The 22,969-nt window shown below is 36.9% G+C and overlaps 1 protein-coding gene across 1 annotated transcript in view; it reads left to right on the top strand.

Annotated features, from left to right (window-relative positions):
* Positions 1-21,508, top strand: part of TRIQK (triple QxxK/R motif containing) — a 66,493-nt gene extending 44,985 nt beyond the window's left edge. Inside the window, exons 4-5 of the mRNA XM_088177195.1 lie at positions 8,269-8,354; positions 18,315-21,508. Coding sequence (XP_088033321.1) covers positions 8,269-8,354; positions 18,315-18,428 — 200 coding nt within the window. The 3' untranslated portion in view covers positions 18,429-21,508. The remainder of the gene's footprint in view (positions 1-8,268; positions 8,355-18,314) is intronic.
* Positions 21,509-22,969: the final 1,461 nt, after the last annotated feature.

Below are 22,969 nucleotides of genomic sequence, written 5' to 3'. Positions count from 1 at the left end.
GGTATATTTTTGTATACTTAAGAATGCATTATATTTTGGGGTTTTTAAATCTTGCATGCAGCATAAAATGAAGTTATTCATTTTAATGCATCCTTCTTGTTGGCTTAAAGCTGAAATATAGTTGCTTGAAAATTAATTTACCCCTCATGAATGACTGGTTGGATTATCTTTGTAGCATTAAATGTCAACCCTGAGCTCAGAGCACATTGTGTCTACAGTAAAAAGTTGTCCCTGAGCACTTAATGTTGTGTTAAATGATGATGTGTCCTTTGCAAATGTATTATTAGTGTCAAGCTGTTCCGTCTCTCAAGATTGAAAAATGGTCAGTGATTTGAGCTGCCATTAAACCTGAATAAAATAGAGAGGCTGTGGGGGGTTTTCATGCCTTTTCTGAGTACAGACACACTCTTGTGTAGGTATAAGACATATAAAAATCTTTCTGTTAACCTAAGACTCCAAAAACTCCCTTCAGAATCACAGCACTTAAAAATTAGAAAATCTCACTTCTGCTTCTCAGGAAAAGAATGGTCATTGAATTTATCTGTGTGACACTAATAACACAAAACACAATAATAAATACTTGAGAGCTTGATCTTGTTTCCATAGATGTGAGCTAGGGCTGTGTTGCCAATTCTCAGACATCGGTTATAAAAGTGTTACTGCTATGTGGTTTTTACTGATTTTTACTGAAGCTAGGCCTTAAGTTGCCATGGAATTTTGTTTTTCTGAGGTTCTTCAACATTCTAAATAAATTGTTATTTCGATGGAGCAGGCGTGTTGAAGATGTGTTCTGTGAGAGTAGAGTTTCACAGTTTCACTGGATTGAAATAAATTCTGTTATTCAGTGAATATACAGTGACTGGTTTAAAATCTCTCAAAGATCATCAAATGAAATACTTTTTCAAGCACTTTAGGAGGCAGGTGTGTAGGTACTTCTGTGGTTTTCAATGGTGTTACAAAGCACTTCAGAAAACACTTCTTTCTCCATGCCAGACACCTAACTTGTTGGCATTTAGAAAGGCACTTAAAGAAAAGTTGTACTACTAGTATGTGATGATGGAACTCGGTTTTGAGCTCATACTCAGTTTTTCTTACATCCCAAGGCACATAAGGAAATAAATGCTTGTCTTTCCTCCTACTAAAAACCAACCTGCTCTAAAGTTAGGGAATTGGTGGTGGTGCAAACTGATTTGAATCTTTTAGTCCATTGACTTGCTGTTTGCAGACCCTACTGAATTCCTTTGGTGCACTTTAGTTCCATTGCAATGGTGACATTAAGGTACTTCAGGCAATGTGATTTTATGACTAAATTCTCTCTCAGCTGGCAGCCATTTAGCTGGTTCCCCAGAAGTGGTTCCCTGATAGTTGTGAAAAGCAGGTACCATGCACATGCAGAAGAAAACAAGGAAGACATGGACATACTAGGGTGGGTCCAGTGAAGGGTCAAGATGTCCATCTGGAGCACAGGATGTACAAGAAGAGGCTGAGAGAGCTGTCTTTTCAGCTTTGAGAAAGCTCAGCTGAGGTATTACTGCTGTCTACAAATACTTAATAGGAGGCTACAGGCAGAGTGAAGCTGAACTTTTCTCAAAGGTGCACAATGGTAGGACAAAAGGCAAGTTAAAACATGAATATTCTCTGTGGGTAGGTGAAAAATATTTTTGCCAGAGGAATGGCCAAATGTTGGGAAGAGTTTCTTGGGGAGGTTGTGGAATCTCTACCTTTGGAAATAAAAAGCTCAGCTGGGTAAGTTCAGCTAGACTTGCTTCCAGACTCACTAGAATACGGCTTAAAGATTGACTCTGTTCTGAGCAGTGGGTTGGATCATATGACCCCAGGAATGTCTTCTAACCTCACCTCTCTCCTGAGACTGTAGCTTAAAGCAGGACGATGGCTGGTACATGGGAGCAGTTCTGAAGAAGCAGTGTGCTCATCATGGTACAAAGCACAGTGGCTCTGTAGCACAGGCATAACTAACTGCTTTGGGAACCAGCACGTCATAGCTGAGCAGGGATGGAATTCAGGCTGTGGTTTTCAATGCAATTTACAGTCCCTTCATGTCTCTGTGATTTCATCTCTATACTACTAGTAATACCCAAGATAATTACTTCAAAGATAATTTGGCCATGTCTGTAAATGTCTTGAATCAAGATAAAGTCATGTAGGAACTGGTTCTTCTTCTCCATTTGTCCCTTAGAGCTGTCTCCTTGGTTCATGTTTATTCTGCTTAACCTTAGAGTTGAAGCCAACCCACCTGACTTGGGTTCTGAACATCTCTAGTTGTTCTTGACAGTGAAACAGGCAGCACCAGGGAACTCTTTAGGCTGTCCTAGACTGCTGTCACTCACTCTTTGGAGAAGTCTCTCTATGGGAAGTAAAGAGAGACCTAAACTAGCAATCATTTAAATCTGAAATCACATGTAATGGGTGTGATCTTCAGTGTCTTGCATATACGGAGGTTATGGAGGATGGCATAGCTCCTCCTTCTTGCACCTCTGTCCCTGCTAATGAGATCCAATTCTCCCTTACCCTTGTTACTGCAGGGAAAAAGATGGGATGCTCTCATTCAGATTGTGGAAACCTTGAAAAGACCAGAAGTTCATTTTCTTGTTCTGTTTGTTCTGTCGGGTTTTGTGGAGGGTTCCTGGAACCTTCACTAATTCATGTCAATAATCATAATAAAGCAATTGATTTCAGCTTAACTGTGTGATTTCACACTTGCAGTTTATCCGTAAATCTTGCCACAATATGTCTCTAGTTTCTAATTAGATATGCATATATTTTAGTATGGTTTTCAGTATCAGTTACAGTAAGGTTCTTTAGTTAAACTACTACTGGTGACTGAAATTTACCCTCTAGTTGTAGTTTTATTGATCCTTAAGCAGTACTTTAACATATGAAATGGATTGCTAATGTGTGGAAAACATCTTACTAATGTTTTGAGTATGACTATAATACCAGCACAGAAAGATTCAGGACAGCAGTTTGTTGGTTGTTACAAATTATAGTGAGAGTGTTGAAAGGAATTTTAAATCTGGAGCGTTGATTAAAAAATTTAACTATCTGTCAGGTTTTTTGGCATGCTGTAAATAACTCATCTTCAAATTATTTGTCTGAGTAATTAAATTTAGATTGCACATTTCTCATTTCAAATATTTTGACTCTTATCTATTTGGTTTTCCATTGTGGCTTAATTGGTGTGGTCTATATAAACGGACAATAAATTTATATACCTTTGTTATAAAGATCAGTCAGTGAATAGAACTTGGTATTCATCCCAGACAGAATTATGATTGAATGTATTTGCAAGATTAAAGCACTGAATTTACTTCTTTCTAATTAAAGGCAATTAAAGATTTGCAGACACAAATAAAAGACAATGAAATGAGGAATAAGTGTAGAAGCAAGTCCATTTGCAGGTGAAAAGAAGTGCCTTTGAAGCAGAACCAGCTGTATTTTCATTGAAAGAATAACAGTTTAGGAAGCTTTTCTGCATGTGCTTGCTTGATAGCATAATGTACTCATAAGCAGCTTACGCAGTACAGTATTCAGAAAATAGCAGTGCATTAATTTTTAAAGTAGCAAATGCAGGCGAAGAGCAATGCTGCCACATGATGATAATGAAGGTGGATATTGTAAAGTCTGCTGAGAGAAAAGAAAGCAGGGAGCTCCTGAAATGTGAACATTTATAAAACAATAACTAGATATTCATATGATAATAAGCTTGGACAGCAGCATCAACAAAGGCCAAAGATGCAGTCCTGTTTCTGCTTAAGCTTGATGAATTGAAAAGCAGTCTTTAGTCTGTTATTCAATTCCAGTAATGAGCTATTGTTAGAATGAAAGAGTAAATATCTAGAAGGGTTGGAAATAAAATTTTATTTTTCCTCATGAAGTTATTCTGTAGATTTTCTTCCGGTTGTGTCTTAAACAGCAGCATCTTTAAACACAATCCTTTATGTAGTCAGTTTTCTGAAATACAGTGCTCAACATGCTGCATTCTCATGTATAAAGGAGCTTGGTATGTATGCAGAAGTACAGTGTTGTGCATAACTACCTGGTAGTGTCACAGTATTTCTGTAGGCTAAAAAAAAATTAACCCTGAACTTAAATGAACTTGTCTAGTTGAATGAACTTGTCTTACACATATTATTGAGGTTTTTTGCATTTATCGTCATGTCATTGGAGGTTTAATTAAAAAAGAATACTGAATATACAAGATCAGATCATCTCTAATATGTTATTAAAATTATTGAATAGAAGATGTATGGGATCTCATTTTCCCTTGTAAGCAGAGTTAAAAAAAAAAAAAACAACTTGCAAAATCTATAGATTTTTATTCCTAGTTACATGAAGAGAAACAAACTCACTTTGCATATTGTATGAATCCCTAATATCCATTCTGAAGGAGGCACCCTTTTTCATTTTTCACAATATAGTTGTTAGAGTAGCTAAAAAGCTCCCTTATCTTCACCCTTTTCTAATCCTACAGTTGGTAAAATTGTCTTCATTTCTACCTGTGGAAAGTTTTCCAAACAGGAAGTATAAACATGGCACAGCTCAGTTCAGGTGCTGCTGAGGTCACTTTGCCACCAAAGGAGTGGAAAAGAAGGATGGATGGAAGGAAAGGACGAGGTGCAAGGCAAACCCTGTAGGGTTTCTGAGAGGCAAAGGCTGCATCAAGCTCTGCATGGGAAGGTGGATGATCTTTGGAGGGACTGGCAGGAAGCAGGACAAGCAGAGAGCTGTAGTTAGTAAAAATAGTTGCCTTATCACGGGGTACTTCTTTGGCCTTAAAAAAAGGAAGTGACGGACCTGAAAAAGGAAAGAAGTGGTGCATTTGTTTAAAAATAAATAATTAGGGGTAGTTATAAGAAAAGTTAAGGGAAGCTGGCCCTAGAGTTTAGAGTTTGAGAGATGACAAACTGGTAACAATAATGACTAGTCAGAGGAAAGGATTTTGTTTAAATAATAAGAAAAGTAAGATTTGGTCTGGAAATCTTCCAGTTGTATCTTTTTGGCTTCTTCTTGCCTTCATATATTCCATCAGGAAAACTTGGTGTCTCAGATAGGCATTGGATAAAGCAGACAAATGGGGCTTTGTCTGATGAGTCTATCTCAACTGGCTTTGATGATCACTTCCTGAGAAGAAGAAATAGCTTAAACTGATGACTCTGACAGATAAATGTACAAGACAGCTTGCAGGATAAGTGAGATAAAACTAGAAGACATTGAGAGTGTGAATATACTTATTCCAACTGGTTGAATTTGCAATCCCAAAAGAAGGAAGGATGTAGAGAGCCTATATTACTTTTTTCTGCTTGTTTTCCAGGTGGTAATGATCAGTATTCACATGGCAGGAGCTTTGCATTTCACTGTTCTTTATAGTCCTGTAGTGCAGATGTCTTTCCCAAGGCCTCAGAAAGTTCGCATGTTTTAAGAGTCTTTTAGTATGATTGCTGAATCTGGTTTTCATTACAAAGAAGTCCACAGATGCCCTTTTTAAACTTTTGCACTTGGTGGACTCAGACTGTTTCCCTACTGTACTTTTTTTCCTCTTGGCTATTCCATTTAGCAAGGAGAGTGGTAAATTAATGGCAGGTGCATGGATTTGGAGAGCTACCAGTTCTAGAGTCATCACTGAAATAGCCTGTTTGTTATAGGAGGGTTAGTTGTTCATATCAGACATAATATAAGATCTGGAAGTATTCTCTAGATAGGTTGAATCCAGTCTTAGCTGTAGCCATGATACTGGAATAAAGAGTAGCAGGGTGCCAGAAACCAAGGCAAAGAGCACCAATAAGTTTTCTCATTTGGATGAATAAACACGGTTCTGCCCATATATGTATTTCACAGACTGAGTCTTCTATGCAATATTTGCCCCTGCTTGTGTCACCTTCACACTTGAGCTGTGGAGGAGAGGAGGGAGAATGGGCAATGGAAGGAAAGGGAGATGGGTTTACTAGCTGGCTTGTGTTCCATTTCTTATGGACCTTATCAAGCTCTCTAGTTTTCATTATCTAATGCTGTTGCATCACTGGAAGGGAAATTTCTGACTGTCTTGTGTCATTTACCCCTGATGGAAGAGTAGCAAACCTGAATTATGAGAACTGAGATTGAACTTAGCACTTGTCAGTTATATGGTTCTAAACAAAGATATTTTTCATGCTTAAAACATTTCAGATTGATACATTTCTATAGTTTGTTCACAAGTAAGAACAGCTGCATCACTTACGAAAGTTGGCTCCCAACAAACAAACCAAAAAAATTCAAGGCTGGGTGTGTCTACGCCAAATTTCAGCCTGGACTGTATTTTTATGAGTAATAAACTCCTGACGTTTATAGTGGAAATTCTGAAAGATCTTTTAACTATTTCATGGTGAAAATATGAGTGTGGGACTTTAGGGAGACGAAACATATTCTCTCTCTGGCTGGATTCATCTCATGACTTAGCCATTTTTGTGGTGTCTGGAAGTCTTTCTCCAGCTGTTCTAAAAAATTACTGTATTCCTGATGCATCCTATTATCATATATTACTGACTTCTGAAAAATAATGCTGCAGTGGTCCTGTCCTGCTAATGAGATGTATTGACTGGATGAATATATTGGAGCATCTTACATAAATCATCTTTCTGTCATCCTTTCTTCAGTCTATCTTCTAAGTTTCCTTGGATATATGCTGCCTTTTTTTATTCCTAATATGTATGATTTCTGTTATTTTTTCATTTGTTATTGAGTATTTTTAAGTTATTTTAAGTCTTCTATGAATAATATCTGACCAATGAATGGTATGGAGACTTTCACAATATATAATCCATGGGACTGAGGAGGGATTATACAACGAAAGCAAATTTGAAATGTGAGTTCAGCATTCATGGTATGCTACACAGACGATCTCTGTATTGAGTATGAACAGGCTGATACAAGGAGTAGAGAAAGTCAGAAGTGTGTTTCCATCAATCCAGTGTATCACTGGAAGAAGACATTCACATTTTAGAATTTCATCACTACATTATAATATCCCAGTTTTCAAGGTAGCCATAAAATGAGAAGTTTGCATTATTGATTATGAATGTAAAATCACATCTGCTTAGACAAATGGGATTTTTGTATACAAAAGCACTGGACAAAGTTTAAGAGGAGAGGTTAAACTATTTGACTATAGCAGTAATGAAAGCTAATGTACAAATAGGCAAACTTAGTGATTTGAAAAAGGCCAGACACTCTGCTTTAAGCATTATAGTTTAGCTTTGGAATTAGGCATAAAGAACAAAAAATATATGTATGCATTAGGAGGGGAAAAGATGACAAGAACTTTTTTAAAAAGCCAAAGCAGTTGTACTGAGGCTCTATCCCTCCGAGCAGTTTCTTCATAGATTCTTCTTTTTCTTCTCCTTTTGTGAGAGTATCTGTACCTTGACTTCTGTACACTTAAGAAGCTATGATGAATAGTTCATAATACAACACTAATAGGCCTTTCAGACAGCAGAACTATCCCTAAAAGATATCAAGTGTTTTATGCTTCGTTATTAAGTTGAGATAAATGATTTATATTATTTCTACCATTTCTGAATACTTGCATGTCCCCTTCTGAACTCAGTTCATATGGATTCATAGTAATCAAGCCCTGGGCTGCACTCTTTGTGTCTGCAAGAGATAGTCCCTGTAACCTGTAGAAAGTTAATCTAGAAGATTTTGTGTAATGTATTTCTACAAGCAGATTGTGTCAAGCAGTGGTTTTATTAGCATTTACTTAGATTGATCTCCATATCTCTGAGTTGTGATACCTGCAAATAGTGTTCCAGTTCAGCATTATGGACCTTTACATTCACCAGAATGTCTTTTATTGCACATTTATATGTGCACTAGAGATCACTAATCAAGAAAAATTCTAATGAAAATTTTTGTTTTGATTTCAAGAAGAGGGAAAAACATAATCTACCTTTAATCTACTTATTTGCTGGCTGATTCCTATGGAGCAATTTATTAAACATTGTACTAGTGGATATCTATCCATGCATATATTTTAATGTCACTCTGGAATAAGAGGTTTTACACTGATTTGTTGGGTCTTGTTTCTGGCACTGTCTGTGTTAAGCATGGTTTTTCCACAGATTGAATCTCTGTTTTACAGAGTAGTTGTTGTTTAAAATGCTGGACTGTGGGATGTTTTTAATATGTTAAATCTGACTCTTCAACTGAAATAAATGTTCACATTCTTTATATTATTTTTGCATTGTTTTCATTGAGTATGCTTTTTTACTCTAGGGAAACAAGATTATAAGAAAACCAGACCTATGTTAAGAGCTACAAGATTAAAAGCAGAGGCCAAGAAAACTGCACTAGGCGTAAAGGTAGAGACCACTTTCATAGCTCAAACCACCTTTGTGTTTGTTTCTTTTCCCCATAGATGTACTGTGTGAATATTGATTTCTGAGAGAAATTGTTTATGACACTTCAAAATCTAAGTAGAATGCTAGAATCTAAAATATTTATGATGAACTGCTATTACTTAACCCTAAAATGGCTTGAATATTTGAAGTGCTGAAAGATTTTACGTAGTCTATGTCCTTGTTATGATGCATGCTTACTTTAAGGTTTCAAGTACTGTGTACTTAGAAAATTTATGGTTTTCGGGAGCCTCTCTACACATAGAACAAATTCTTTAACTATTTTATATAGTTAGACAAATTACAATAAACATTTCCCATGTTCCTCTTCTCATCCTGTACTAGTAGTAATATAAAGACTGGTTTTGTTAAGTATTGTTAATTCTCAGCATTGTTGTCTCAGTCTGCATCCTTGTGTGCTATCTCTGACTTGGAAAAAGAAGGCTTAACTAATAGAAAAACATATGGAAAGGAACTAAACTTTATTTTGAAAATGTTCCCGTTTCAGGCAGGTATGAAGCATAACAATTTTGATCACAGCTGTGAATATGAGCAAGGAGGACAATTAGAAATATTTTCTGTTACCTACTACCCAGTGTGTCATCAAAATGGGATCTATCTGAACACACATTATTTATGTTGCCTCCAGTATTTTTTCCTCAAACTTATTTTTTTATTCTAACTGGTACACCATTAACTTAACAGCAAGAGTAAAACTTGAGGAAAATAAAAAAGTGGATCTATTATCTGGGTATTCTAGTAAAAGAAACTTCAGAAATGTTAAAAGGAGAACATTTTCTTGTTTCTGGCAGATGAGAAATCAATTTTTTCAAGTTATAGCTTATAGCAAATGCCAAGGTATTACTACCAAGCTGTAACAGCTGTTAGGCTGCCAGATGATGTATTTGGTTGTCTTCCAGAATTTGCTATTATAATCACGAAACAGTGCTTTCTTTTTGCTCCTGATTGCTGATCTCGATCAAGCATTACCATGCGATGCAGTATGTTTTCACAACATAATCTCCTCAGTTAGTGCTGTGTGTCAGGTTTTAATGAGAAAAAGTAGATTGCCTTTTTTGTTTAAAGGATAGATTATTAACCTTTTGAGTTCCTTTTCCTTCATTTCTTATTAAATTTTTCTTTCTCTTTTCATTTTTCTTTCAATGACGTGACCTTTTAAAAGTGATGTTCTACTTGGAGACTTAGCCTAATTCTTTTAAAATGTACACATTTTTTGCATGTCTTTCACAAGTCAGAAGAGTATGAGATTTGGTCCTTCAAAACCTGTTTCATTTCCTTATTTTCTTGAATAATTCTTTCCTAAAAATGAGGGTGAATGGGAAAGCACATGGGTAATCATATATGTAATGAAGATTTGAGTATTGGTGAATAAAGGACTTTTGCCTTGAAGGTGCACATGTGCTCTCCAGGTCCTGAGTGGGTGTGTTTCTGGGGTTCTGCTAGTTGCACTGTGTGATGTCTCAGGTTTACAATTCTGCTTCTGCCTTAAAAAAAAGAAAAAAAAAAAAAAAAAAAAAAGCCTGTAATATATTTTTGTGCTTCTGAACCTTAAAAAAACAAAGAAACAAAAAAACAACTTGAATCATCCCCAAATAGATCACAGTAATTTGTTTTGCTTCCAAATTGCTGAGAAAACCTGACAGAGCTGAAGCAAAAAAGAAGGTAAGTTGGGCACCTTTCCCTTCAGGGATTTGCTTGTAGAGGAAGGAAGGCTTTTGACTGCATCTTTCTCACTGAGCCTGCTTAATGCCAACAATCTCAGGCTTACTAAATGTTACAATACTTCTACCAGAACATGAGCAATTTCTGTAAACTCTGCACTTCTGCTGACAGACCCCACAGTGCTCAGCATGGAAGCGAGGTGTATTTAATGTCTTGGGGTAAAGCTGCACCTCTGCCCACCCTGTGGTGACAGCTCTTCACCCTGCTCAATCCCTCCAGCAGCAGAACTTCACCATGGGCAGTAGATGCTCCTGGAGCGTGTGCAGGGAAATCTCCTTCCTTAGCCCTGGAGAGGCTGCTCAGTTGTGAAGCCCCATCACCCATACCCTCCCTCAAGCATGGCTTGTTTTCTCAGTCCAGTGCTAAGGTCCTCCAGCTGTCCAAGTGCTATCTTTTTACAATTATCCTCCACACCTATCCCAACTACTCCTCTGTTGTTTTCTGGATAATTTTTGGAATAATTCTTGACAATTTATGTTTGGTATGACGGCAACTGGCAGGACAGCAGAGAACACAATTTGTTCTTCAGATCCTTGACCAGTTGTCCCAAGGCCCTGAAGTCCCACTTGATCATCCTTAGTCTTGTTGGGACTTTGTATGTGTCCACCTGGAAAACCAGTGGGCAATAGTCAGTGGGCTGTGCCAAACTGGGAAGTTTCTTGGTGATTTCCCCAAGGTTCACATATCTCCCTATGGGCTGGGTCCAGTTGGGGTATTGGGCCCTCCATTCCTCTCAAAAGGGAGTCACCAGTGACTACTACCCTTCTTATTTTCTTAATTGAGGAGGTTTTGATGTGGGTGATAGGTTGCCCTGCCCTAGGCAGCCCCTCCAGCCTGGATGGATCTTCATCCACATTTTCTTCTCCCTGGTTCTCAGATTCCAGGGCCTCATATCTGTTGTTTGAGGGCACCTGGAGAGGTGAGGTAGGTCAGGAAGGAATTCACCTGCCACCCCAAGCAGAAACCCATTTCCACTCCTCTGTCTCTTCAGAGCTCTTTGTTTTCCCTGGGATGAGTAATGGTGATAATGATTCACCTTCCAAAGGCTGGGATTTTAGTCCTTTTTCATTATGTAATCCCCAATTCTGTGCTGTAGGAGTTGAATAACTTCAATCTGTGTTGAGAGAAAAAAAAGTGATATAACTACAATGCAATGTAATAAGTAGGCATTTTAAATAGAAATGTCCAAAGTTTTTGTAAATCTTTGGGAAGAAACCAGACACATACACGTATTTGGAATGTATTTTATTTGTTTATATATATATATCTATTCAGTACATGATGCAGTATGCAGAATTTCAAAATAAATTAACTTTTTATTATAAAAAGCTAAGTTGAAGCTAACAAAAATATTGTAGAGGAACGATAAATGTAAAAGCATAAACTCTCTGAGAAAGGGGAATATATTTGTAGTTCTGTGAAATACAAACACACAATAAGCTAACACAATGAGCACCATACAGTCACTTAAAACAATAGGCTTTTTTATGTCATTGATAACTCTAGGGTTGTTTTGCATTAGTGTCCTGAAGAACTTACATGCCGGGCTGTAAACTAAGACTTAGTGTAGTATTTAGGGCAGGAAAAAAAAGGGCTAGAATACAGTGAAGGGATTTTAGTTCTTAATTTCTACAAGGATAATGAAATTCAACTGTTGTGTATTTCACATGAGAGCTGACAACATTAGCTTAAAAAAAGGCTCTATAAATGACATAAAACTTTTCAGAACCAATCCTCTGGAGATTCTTCACATTTCATCGCTGGCATACTAATTAGCTTGTCTTGTCAAACTTTGATTGCCTTGTCATTTTAATGCAAGGTTTAAAGTAACAAAGTTTCTTTCAGTCACTGGCATTTAGTACTTTTTAATTTCCCCAATGAGGGATTTTTATCTGTGTTGATAATGTCAGAGAAGCAGCTGAGCACTAATAACTATCCGAAGTTAGTTCAACCAGGGTGACCATGCTAGCACTTGGTGTGTCATATTTGCTCTTTAAACATGTTTAAAGATTAAATATTGTAGCAGAGCTATTGTACTGGCTCTGTTTATGTGACACTAATGTAGACTGTGCCAAAATACATTGTGTCTCTTGGAAAAGCAGGACCCTCTCTCTAGAAACAACTCCAAGAGAAACCAGTGTGCTATAGATCTCCTGGTGTTTGGACAAGACAAAATTCTTTGTAGCAGTACCAAAAAGGGAGCCTCTGAACTTTCTCAGGGTCATATTGTTGGCCCCACATGGGGCTTGTGCTGGTGGAAGCCCAACTGTTCGTCCTTACCAAGCAGAGCAGGAAAGCCTTTGCACCACTGGTGTTAGCTCTGCTCACATTGGATGAGGAAAACATGCCAGCAGGAGGGTGACAAGCAGAAGATGGTTTGAGAAGGTGTGGAAGCTTGGACCCCAGCTTGGACCCCAACTAGCTGGAATTTGGTATGCAGAGACCAAAAGTTATAGGAGTTCTTGGGGAGAGATTTTTTTCACAGGCTGCAAGAATAAATTAGTGGTCTATGCAACAAGTGATGAAGTTTTCTCTCTTCTTGAAAGGTAGGCACAAATCTTAACAGTACTATTTGCAAAGTACTTGAAAGGCATTATTGACTGCAGAATATCACTCCACAGAGTATTAGTAGCAACACAGTACATTGATTCAGCTAAGGAAAAAACGTTTTCTAAACAAAGTGAGAGCTTACTTAAATAAAATGTCTGTCATTCTTTTGCATATCTGCTTAATCTGTTGTGTAGTGAGATACCTCACTATGGAGATTTTATCTCGTCTGGAACAAGTTAGATAGGAATAGATGACAAGACATTCCTAGTGTATTTTAGCCAAGGATATTCTTTGATTTCATGCTGTTCATAATCTGCTAAGTTGGTGAACTACATTTGCCAAGATACAGTTTCATAGCTTTGTAGAAATTAAGGCCACAAGAGACTATTAGATAATTTGATCTGCAATTCTATATGTTACAGATCATAAAATTTCATCCAAATACTTTCTGCAAAGTCCAAGCACTTTGTAATGGCCAAAATACTGGGTCTATAAACTTACGTGTCTCACAAAATGCAGAGCATCTTAATGTGCCACCAATTAATAAAGTGTGATATTCCCAGTTATCCCTGTAGTCAGGCTTAGATCCCTGACCTTGAAATGAAAGGGAGGGGAAACAACATGTACAAAGAAAAGAACAAAATCAGACTCTTGCCTGACCTGAGCACATAAGTATCATAATCATGGTGGTTTGACATGTGAAGAAGATGCACCAATCAAAATCTTAGGAGGATTTTCTGTACCAGCTTGGAGCAGTAGCCCATCTTTCTCAAGCCTTCTTATGTCTCTACTTAGGACCAGTCTGTAGCACTTCAAAGAATAATCAACAACAGCAAAACCTCAAATCCTAGAAATGAATTTCTCCCATACAATTGGAGGAAAATGTCAACATCAGAAAACTTTTGATGCTATATTAAAAAGTCTGAGCAGTTAAACATAGGGTCCTAATACTTTTAATAATCTAATACTTCAGAATGTAGAACTGACCATGGAAATTATCTGAGTTTTCCTGAAGGAGAAGGACCAGTGAGGAGAGATGAGTTTACTGAGTCCTGTCAGCCAGGTCCTTCTTTTCACACAAGTCCAAGTTGAAGTATTCTTTCCAATTGCTAAATTTTTGAGAGAGATCAGATGACAAAAGACTCACAGGTATGGAAATCCATATTTTCCTGAAGAATGTTCAACCATTCTTGCTTCTAGAAAATGGCATCCTAGTTCAAGGCTGAACTTACCTAACTGCAGCTGGGCCTTGAAAGTTTGTTGTGAACAGGATAAAAGGACCCCACACTGTGAAATGCTTTATTTAAATACAGGTGTATATAATTATATACTGTAACCAAACTACCTCTCATTCTTCTCTATGATAAAATAAATACTGGTCATTTCCCTGCTGGAAATCCCTCCACCTTTGTACATCCAGAAATTACACTGAAGGGGTAGTTACCCATGAAATCCAAAAACCTTCTTAGAGTCACAGTTTTTCAAGGCAGAGTACTCCACTTTATAAGTACTGTCTGCATCTTTGATACCTGTATATATTATTTTGCATTTAGCTGTTTTAAAATGAATCCTGTTGCTTGGTAGTTATATAGCCAGGTGTTTTCGATGACTCTCTAATAGCACCTTGTTCTCATTATTTGAGACAACAGTGATCTTTCTTCCAAATGAAATTTTCACAGTAAAAAATTAGAACCTAAAGAGCGTGGATAAAAGTTCATAAATTACTTCTGCTGTCTTCTGGTAGCTGTAGAATGTCCTGTATTAAGGAAGTAAATATTCATTTATAAATATGATTTTGTTGAAGCTCTAAAACATGGTCACAGTGAATATCCACTTAAAGTCTTCAGTTAAGAAATATATGAGATAAAAAGATTGTCAGATCCTATATGTATTTTTTTACAAATATCCTTGGTCAGCATGATTTTCTTTTCATCTCTTTTCAGAAAGAGCTAGGGAGAGTTTAGCATTTCAAAGAGAGCAATTTGTGGTACTCTTTCACTTAGTTTTAAACAGGTTTTAGGTAAAAAAGGTGTGATTCTCTTTGAAGGACGGTTAAGAAACGTGTAAACCAACCCCCTCGACATTTCCTGGAAGTATGATATTTCTCTAAATGTATAGGATATGGTGCTGCCATACACAGTGTCCAGATTTGGCTTATCATAGCTAACATTTTTTCCTCCCCCCGCCCCGATTAATCTTGTTTAGATCCCAGCTCTGCCACTTGCTCCATCAGGGTGAATTTGAGGACATAATCCAAGTACTTTGGCATGAGAGACATAAAACTGACAAAAAATGATAGGAGAATTAAATCTACGTTATGCTGTAATGGTATGCGTTTTCTTTATGAAAAGTTTCTGGAAAACTTAACCAAACTGAAAGCAGTAGGGTTCTACATACGTTATTCTACATATAAGAGGATAAAATAGAAAATTCTGTTCCTTTTTAAAGGCTTCTATGACTGTACTTTGGGGTTTGAGAGTAGAGATGTTGTTTCCTAGTGTTCTGTACCATGACATAAAAGAAAAAAAAAAAAAAAGGAAAAAGAAAAGGAGGAAAGAAAAAACCCTCTGATCATTTTAAGTTTATTTCTATAGGACTTTTTCTCTACTCTTTAATTATTCATGGTGAAATCCTTTGAGTAAATGGGTTTTGCAGAGGATGATGGGGATGATCCATAAAGTGCAAGAGAAAAGGAGCTATATATGCCAAGCGGGGAGTATTTTAACATTTCATTTCTATGCATGACTTAAAATACAAACAGCAAAGCCTGAAAAGTATAAAACAAATTAAAATGACAATATGTATCTGTTGTTGCAAATCCAGTACAGTGATATAGCATCTCATTTGCTATTTACCTTGCAAAATTTATGTTTATAAAAGTTCATAAACTGGAAGCAATTCTTAAGAGACTACATATCCCTTGCTGAGAGCCAGATGTCCTTTGTAAGGCCATTTATTTTAGATTTTTGTTACTCTGCCTTTTTCAGTAACTCAAATCTAAGATTCTTGCATAATTCTTAAACCTGGAGTTTTAGAGAGACTTTTCATTCCCAGGCATAATAAATACTGATCCACCCACCCAGTTCCTAGTGGCTGTGCAAGGAAAATAGTATTGTTATCCCAGTGTTACTCATTGTGAAACTTAGGCAGAGGAATTAAAGAACTGTTTCTGTCAAGTAGTTACTGGGCAGCCTAAGAATAAAACTCAAGGTTTTCCCAATTCCACTTCCTTTGAAACAAATCTTTAATGCAGAGGTTCCTGAAAAGTTTGCTGCTGCTATCCACAGCATTTCATAAGGGAGACTGGGGAGAAGGGAGGGGAAAGGTAAACCTATTGTAAAGCAGAAAGCGTGGGAAGTGTGGCATCCAAACAAGGGAAAAACTTTTTAATACTGGAATGAATTTGCTCTCTGTGTCAAGTGTGAATGGTGCCTGCATTGTATGGTTTTGTTGTCCACTCTCCTGAGCAGATGGAGCCTGCAGTTGTATGTCACTTGTTTATTACATCCTCTTAAGATTAGTAGCTGTGTGGCCAGATGGGTCTGGGAGCACAGCTGTGGATACAAGGAAATAAATGAAACCTGTCTGATGCTGCCATGCCCTTTTGTGAGATACTGACGTGTTGCAACTGCAACAAAGCAAAAATCACTTTCCTTTAATATATGAGTGAATTAGATGTACTTTTTTAAAAAATCAAATCATGAAATCGGGAGGATGAAGTTCAGAGGATGGTACAATTCTAAGAGGAAAATGTAGTTGAAATCTGTAGCCAACAGCCTCAGCAAATTTGCAGGAGCAATTTTAGTGTGGTAAAACAAATTTAAAATATATTTCAATCATCCATATAAAATATAAAGCAAAGGTTTCTATAGAATAAAGAGTATGCTCCTATAGAACATATGCCAACTAGGCAGTAGTATTTCAAAATTTATTAGATGGCATATGTTGAATTATTGATCCAACATTCTGATAAACTATATAATGCATTCATGTAAATGCAAATTAAATGCTGTTCTATAGAAGAATGCCAGATTATGGGCTAGACTTTAAAACATGAAATGCACACTTTTAACTCCTTCATGTCAGTGGACACAATGCTGGTCACAAAGCCACCACCAACCTAGAGATGCTGGGTAGGATTAATCCCATAGTGCACTCAAGAGGTACCATCTGCACTCCCTTCTACTCTAAGGAGAGGCATTGTCATTTTTGGGAAGAATTCACCTGGCTTGTCTTAGAGGACACACTGAATCTTACAGCAAAGGCAGACAGATTCTGTCCTTGGACAATAAAGTGTATCTTGTTGTCTTAGTTCAGTGTAGGAATCTCCTTTCAGTCCCACTGACAGAGTAAGTTCAAAGTGACATCTTCTGTACTAATTTAGATCAACTGTTACAAAATCACTGAACTTTTTTGTTCTCTCATTTTAAATGCACATTGGGATTGTTCTGATGTAATTGTTTTATAGCTTAACGTGAAGCTGAGAATTGGAGGGGAAGTTTTGCTTCCCTCCTTAGAGGGAGAGTGGGGTTTGGAGGTGAAAATTAACCTTTAGAGCATCTTGAGTGCACAATTTTAAAAATTCATCATGACGATCAGGAGTCAAGCAGTAGATGTTATTAGCTATAGAGTCATAATTTCTGTGGGCTGAAGGGACATAAGGATTTTTCACAAATTTATCTTTCATCTTTCATTATCTAGCAAAATGAGAGTCAACACTATAGGAAGTGTGCTGTGCCTTACAGAAAAATAAAAACTTTAAAATGTGAAATATGGTTTCTTTGAAAGAAATAAAAATGAAAGAAATACAGGGAAAAAAATTAAGGAGGATGATTGTACTATAATTACATTTTTACAGAGTCCAGCCTTAATATGATAGACAGTCACATAATGAGTATAATGTGTAGTATAAAAACATTTTTCTGCTTCTGAAAGCTGCCATAAATCATGCATACTTTGGAAGTCTCTTTTATGTTAATTAAAGAAGATGCAGCAAGTTGCAATATTTTATGGGAAGAGAGGCAAGTGCAAGTGCAAATTGTTGTGCTTTTTGCCTTATTGCAGAACATGAGAAAGAAAAGTTTCATCCAATTCTGAAGGAGTTTGTAGTTCCATATTGTACTGCATGCCAGGAGGTTGGGAGGTAGAGGTAGCAATTTTCATTGACTTCCACCATACTGTGTTTGCTTCATTAAAAAATTACAAATTTGTTGGCAAAAAGCAGTAACATATTGCTAGAAAACATCAAAATTCACAGTGTAAATTCATAACTTAAATTTGTGTTCAAAACTGTGGTTTATGAATTCTGTCTTTTCCTTTAAAAAAAATGAATAGGATAATAAAAATATATTAATCTCCTATTTCTAGGTAAGATTAAATATTTTAAAGCTAAATATCCTCTTTCTGATTGTATATCCAACTCACCGAAATCTTTATTTAGTGAATGGATTCTACAATATTTGAAATTGTAACCACAATAGAGAAATCATTAAAGCATCAATGCCTTATGCAATTATATATGTCTGATGTTATTTTGATGTGCATTGTAGAAGGAAAATAATATTTATTCCTGATTAAACTGAAACTGTGGTATTATTGCTAACATGTTTTTGTTTTCTTTTATTTCTACAGGAAGTTGCTCTTGTCCTTGCAGCTATACTGGTATTTTTGTTGGCTTTCTATGCTTTTTTTTATCTTAATGTTTCCAATGAAGTTGACCTTGATCTGGATCCAGATGAAAACTAGCAGATGTAATGAATCTATCATCAAGATTTCTTCAGCTTCAACAAGACTACATAGGAACATACAGTCCCTTCACTGTAAGACAGTAAACGATGCCATTTCTTCCAGTCCAAATTCATAAGAAAGTTTTGCAATACGTCAGTCACATTCCAGGTCTCCAAAATAAGAACACTTATGCCTGACCAAGTGTGTTTGTTTAACACCAAAGCCAGGAGGAACAGTACAATACATGAAGTTTATTGTTTACGCTATTTTTTCTCAGGCAGGGAACTTTGATGTCAAAAGACAGGTGCTACTATTATCGTGGGTATTGATGCTGACTTCACAGGAGGAGCGTCTGCCTTGACCAAATTTAGGAATCAGAGCTTCCTAATAACCAAATTACTTTCCTGTTCCTTTCTATAAAGAAAGCAGAAATACCAAATAAAACATCTTCTTCATTTGTGTTTAAAATATATCAAAACCTCCTCATCCTTTCTCTCCCTTTTAATCTTTCCTGTGCATGTGTGCACATGCATGAAGATGGAAGAAATTGTAGGAAAAAATAACTTCTTACAAGCAGTCTGTCACCTTCTATATGGACTTAATTTTCTGTCATTCCAGATTCTGTGTGCCCATATATCTGCAGTAATCTTTTTCATTCTTTTGCCAACTGTTCAGCACACATGTGTTCTGTTAGAAATGGCACCTGGATGACAGAAGCTCTAACATTCACATATGCTTCTGAAACACAGTTCTTTGCCTCCTGTGCTGTCTGAACTAGTGTAAATAGGAAGTTTAGTCAATGTTGGTTTTAATTAGTGTATTGGTCTACTATTAATATAAAGTCAAAATAGTATTTTAATTATGCTCTTCCTGATGGTTTTGGTATCAACTTGCTCTACCTGTTAGGGGCATGTTGTATAAAAACATTCCTTTTGAGCTATACAGTAATTTTAATCATCACACTAATGTGAGAGGCTGTAAGTAATAAGAAAACACTTTTCTTTTTCCTGGCATACTAATAACTTGTAAATCTTGGCTCCATTACATCCTTCAGCTCTTACAAAGTGCCTTTCAAATTAGGCACTGTAGATAGCATTTTTGTTCTTTTTGATAACCAAAAGCCACTTGAAGAATTTGGTGTGTCAGAGCAGCTGCAGGGAGCTTTTAAATTCTGTCTTTATCCTGTTCTGCTTTGAGTTTGGCATAGAACTGAGCTTGTGGATGTAAAGACTCAGTTTTGATCCTCTAAAAAAAGTGGTCAGTCTTTCTCTGACTGAGATTCAGTTCTGAGTCAGTTTGATATCAAGAACGCATAGAGCCATTGGTGCTGAATGTGGCAAGGAAATTTAGGCAGACTGACTTTCAGAAAAGTTTTTGTAATTCTGAAGTTAGTGAACTAGCTTAGTTTTGCGTTTGACATAAATTTCAGAGTTGAATGTTAGGTTTAATTGCAACTGAGGTATTTACTGTCTTATTCTGAGATGCCTGACTAAGATTTCTTATAGTGATTTTGAAGACAAAGGGATACAAATCACAGCAAGTATTATAATGGGAAATATATTTCTTTTAAATTGACACAGTCCCATTATCACCACTTAAGAAACTTGGATCAATACAGTTAATTTTTAAAACATACAGTAACTATGACCATATACATTATGAGTCTCTAGGGATCCACTTCATATGTGTCATAATCTTCATTCACTTCATGCCATGCGAAACAGCTCCTCTAGAAATTCAGAGTACAACAGTCTTCCAAAAAATATATGAAATAGAAACTTATATATGCAAATATATCTCCTTTTCTAATTATGACTGTTACAGACAAAATCTTAACATTTATGCATGCATATGACTTACAGTCCGCTACTAGTCATACACATGGGCAAACACCTTGCAGCATGTTGAGTTTATGGTGAAGCATTATCTGACACATGGCCCAACTTCCAGTGGAAGGAAAGGCATATCACAAGCTGTCTCCTTGGATGTGATATGCCTTTTACCTCACCAGCACCCAACCACATGTCACAGAAGCTGCAGACCTCTCCTGTTACTTTACATTAGCAGTTTTCATGTTCTATAACATGCTGGAAGGATTGCTTCATTAATGTCAGCATACAGCCCTCTGGGTCCTGTATGGTCTGAGAAAGATGGGTAGTTACTCCCTTCATGCAGGTCATCTCGTAACCTGCTCTCTCAATTGGTTGCATTAAAAAACAAGCAATTCTTGCTGTCAAGTTTGTGAACATGAAGTTCCTAGAACAGGAATATTCCATTTCCCATAACTGTGAATCAGAGAAAATCTGAAGTGCATATACATGTGATTCTGTCAGCTTCCCTGATGTGTGGCTTATGAGTCCATATTGCCCACAGTTTGCAGTTTGTCTATTGGCTTTGTTTGGATTAGGTCTTTTCATTTGCATGAAAAATCATAGAATAATGAAATCATTGAATGGTTTGGGTTAGAAGGGATGCAAAAGATCATCTAATTCCAAAACCTCTCTGCCATGGGCAGAAACACCTTCTACTAGAGCACATTACACAAAACCCTGTCCTGGGCTCAAACACGTACAAGGATGGGGCATCCACAACTCCTCTGGGCAACCTGTTCCAGTGCCTCACCACCCTCAGAATAAAGAATGTTTTCTTGATGTCTAATCTAAACTTACTCCCCTTTAGTATGAATCAACTCCCTCTTGTGCTGTCACTACATGCTCTTGTAAAAAGTCCATCTTTTTTGTAGGCTCCCTTCAGGTACTAGAAGTATAGTCTCATATAACAGGAAAATTTGGTTTTGCTTAGACCGGGTAGACTTCTGTTTAGTGTATGTAGAAATACATGGTAAATATTGCAGCAAATACACTTCTTCTCTTATCAGTACAATAATTCCTAATGGGACATGTGGCTTATTTTGCCCTTAATTATATCTGAGATTGAAATATGCCTTTTGGATTTTGGACTGTCTATCTTTGTATGAGTTCCCCAGTGTCTATTTTATTAATAAATGTGGGGTTTTTTCTATTTTGGTTCTCTTATTAATGTTGAATTCACTGAATTATGTATACATTTGAAAGGACAATAAAGCAATCTAAACAGCACAATGTTCAGAAGTAAGCACTGATGTCAGTTTTAGAATATCTGGATTACTTTAGGCAGTTCTAGCCACTAAACTCATACTAAAACTAAATGTGGCCTATGCATACTTAAGAGACAATGCAGAGAACTTCCTTTGACATCCAACCCAATACTAATAGATCATATCTCTTTCTGCAGTTGATCCATGCAGTTCTATCACTTCAGTCGTACAAGACTTTTTTTATTATAGAATTAATAATTTTATATGTTTGTTTCAAAGGATTGCTGTTCGAATAATTTATATGGCAAACCTGGCTTATTGAGTTTTTTCAAATATGTTCATCTGAAGGAAAAGGTAGACATCGGTAGTTGCCCTGTACTCCTGGAATAAACTGAATTTCTTTCTAGCAGAGATTGTGGAGAAGATGCCTGTACTGAGTCCTTGTGCTGTGGGTGGGAGCAGATGTCCTGTCTGGAAGAATCTCTGACTAGGAAGACATAACAGTCTTCCAGCAATGATTTTGCTCAGTAAATCTTCCTAGGTGGTTTTCTTTTCTCTTTCATTCTTAAAGCAGAACCAGCATGTAGACCATCTCAGGACAGAAGCCTCAGTCTAGTATTTTTACTAGTGCTTCTAGTGAATATTGACAAGGAAAGGCTCCATCTAGCTCTACTAGCTAGAGTCCATAAACATATTTTACTGGAAGCTTAGGAGGCATGTTAAGCATTTCCCTAATAGACCCCAGAGATACATTTAAACTTTTCTTGAAGGATGCTGTAATTAAAGTTCACTGTTGCATATCCTATAGGCATCATGTGATTCAGAATCATCTCCTTCCATGCATCAGACCAGCTGCAGCAGGTCTGTAGCAGGACATGCACACTGGGAGATTATGCTGCAACACGTAGCTGCAGGTAGCTCCAATATGAGCAAACCCATTTGTTTACTTAGGTGTTCTCTAGAGCAGTTGACCTAAATGTTTTGTTTGAAAACATAGGTTTTGAACAACTCTACTAAAGGAAAACAGAATGGAAGCCATACAAAACTGTTCATGCCTCTTCCATGAAAGTTGCTACCATGGAAGAGGCTCATCTGCTGACTTGGGGCCAAGTTTTGAATGCTGCCATTTACAGAAGGAAAATGCTGCTAGGATCTCCCTGTAGAGTGGTGATTGATAAGGGATTGTCCCTGTAAGGCACAGCTGAGCCAGTTGGTGAAGGTCAAATGCATTCAGGATGATTCTCTGTAGAGAACTGTACTTGAAAAGCAGAGTAGGCAAGTTAGAGTGCCAACAAAAATGATACTACAGATCTTGATCACATTTCAAGTTCTACTTACAGCAGTATAGTAATTAGTGGTGCTTATGACTAAGAAAATAACAATATGGCACATCAATAAGACAGCAGAAATGTGATGTTGGAACTGCATCCTAAAAGATTTTACAGTGGATTATGCCTGCACTTTGGGAAGTGAAGCCATGAGA

This window comes from Sturnus vulgaris, chromosome 1 (assembly GCF_052056855.1).
Source record: "Sturnus vulgaris isolate bStuVul1 chromosome 1, bStuVul1.hap1, whole genome shotgun sequence".
In the NCBI taxonomy this organism is placed as follows: Eukaryota; Metazoa; Chordata; class Aves; order Passeriformes; family Sturnidae; genus Sturnus; species Sturnus vulgaris.
This window is presented reverse-complemented; position numbering and strand designations above follow the sequence as displayed.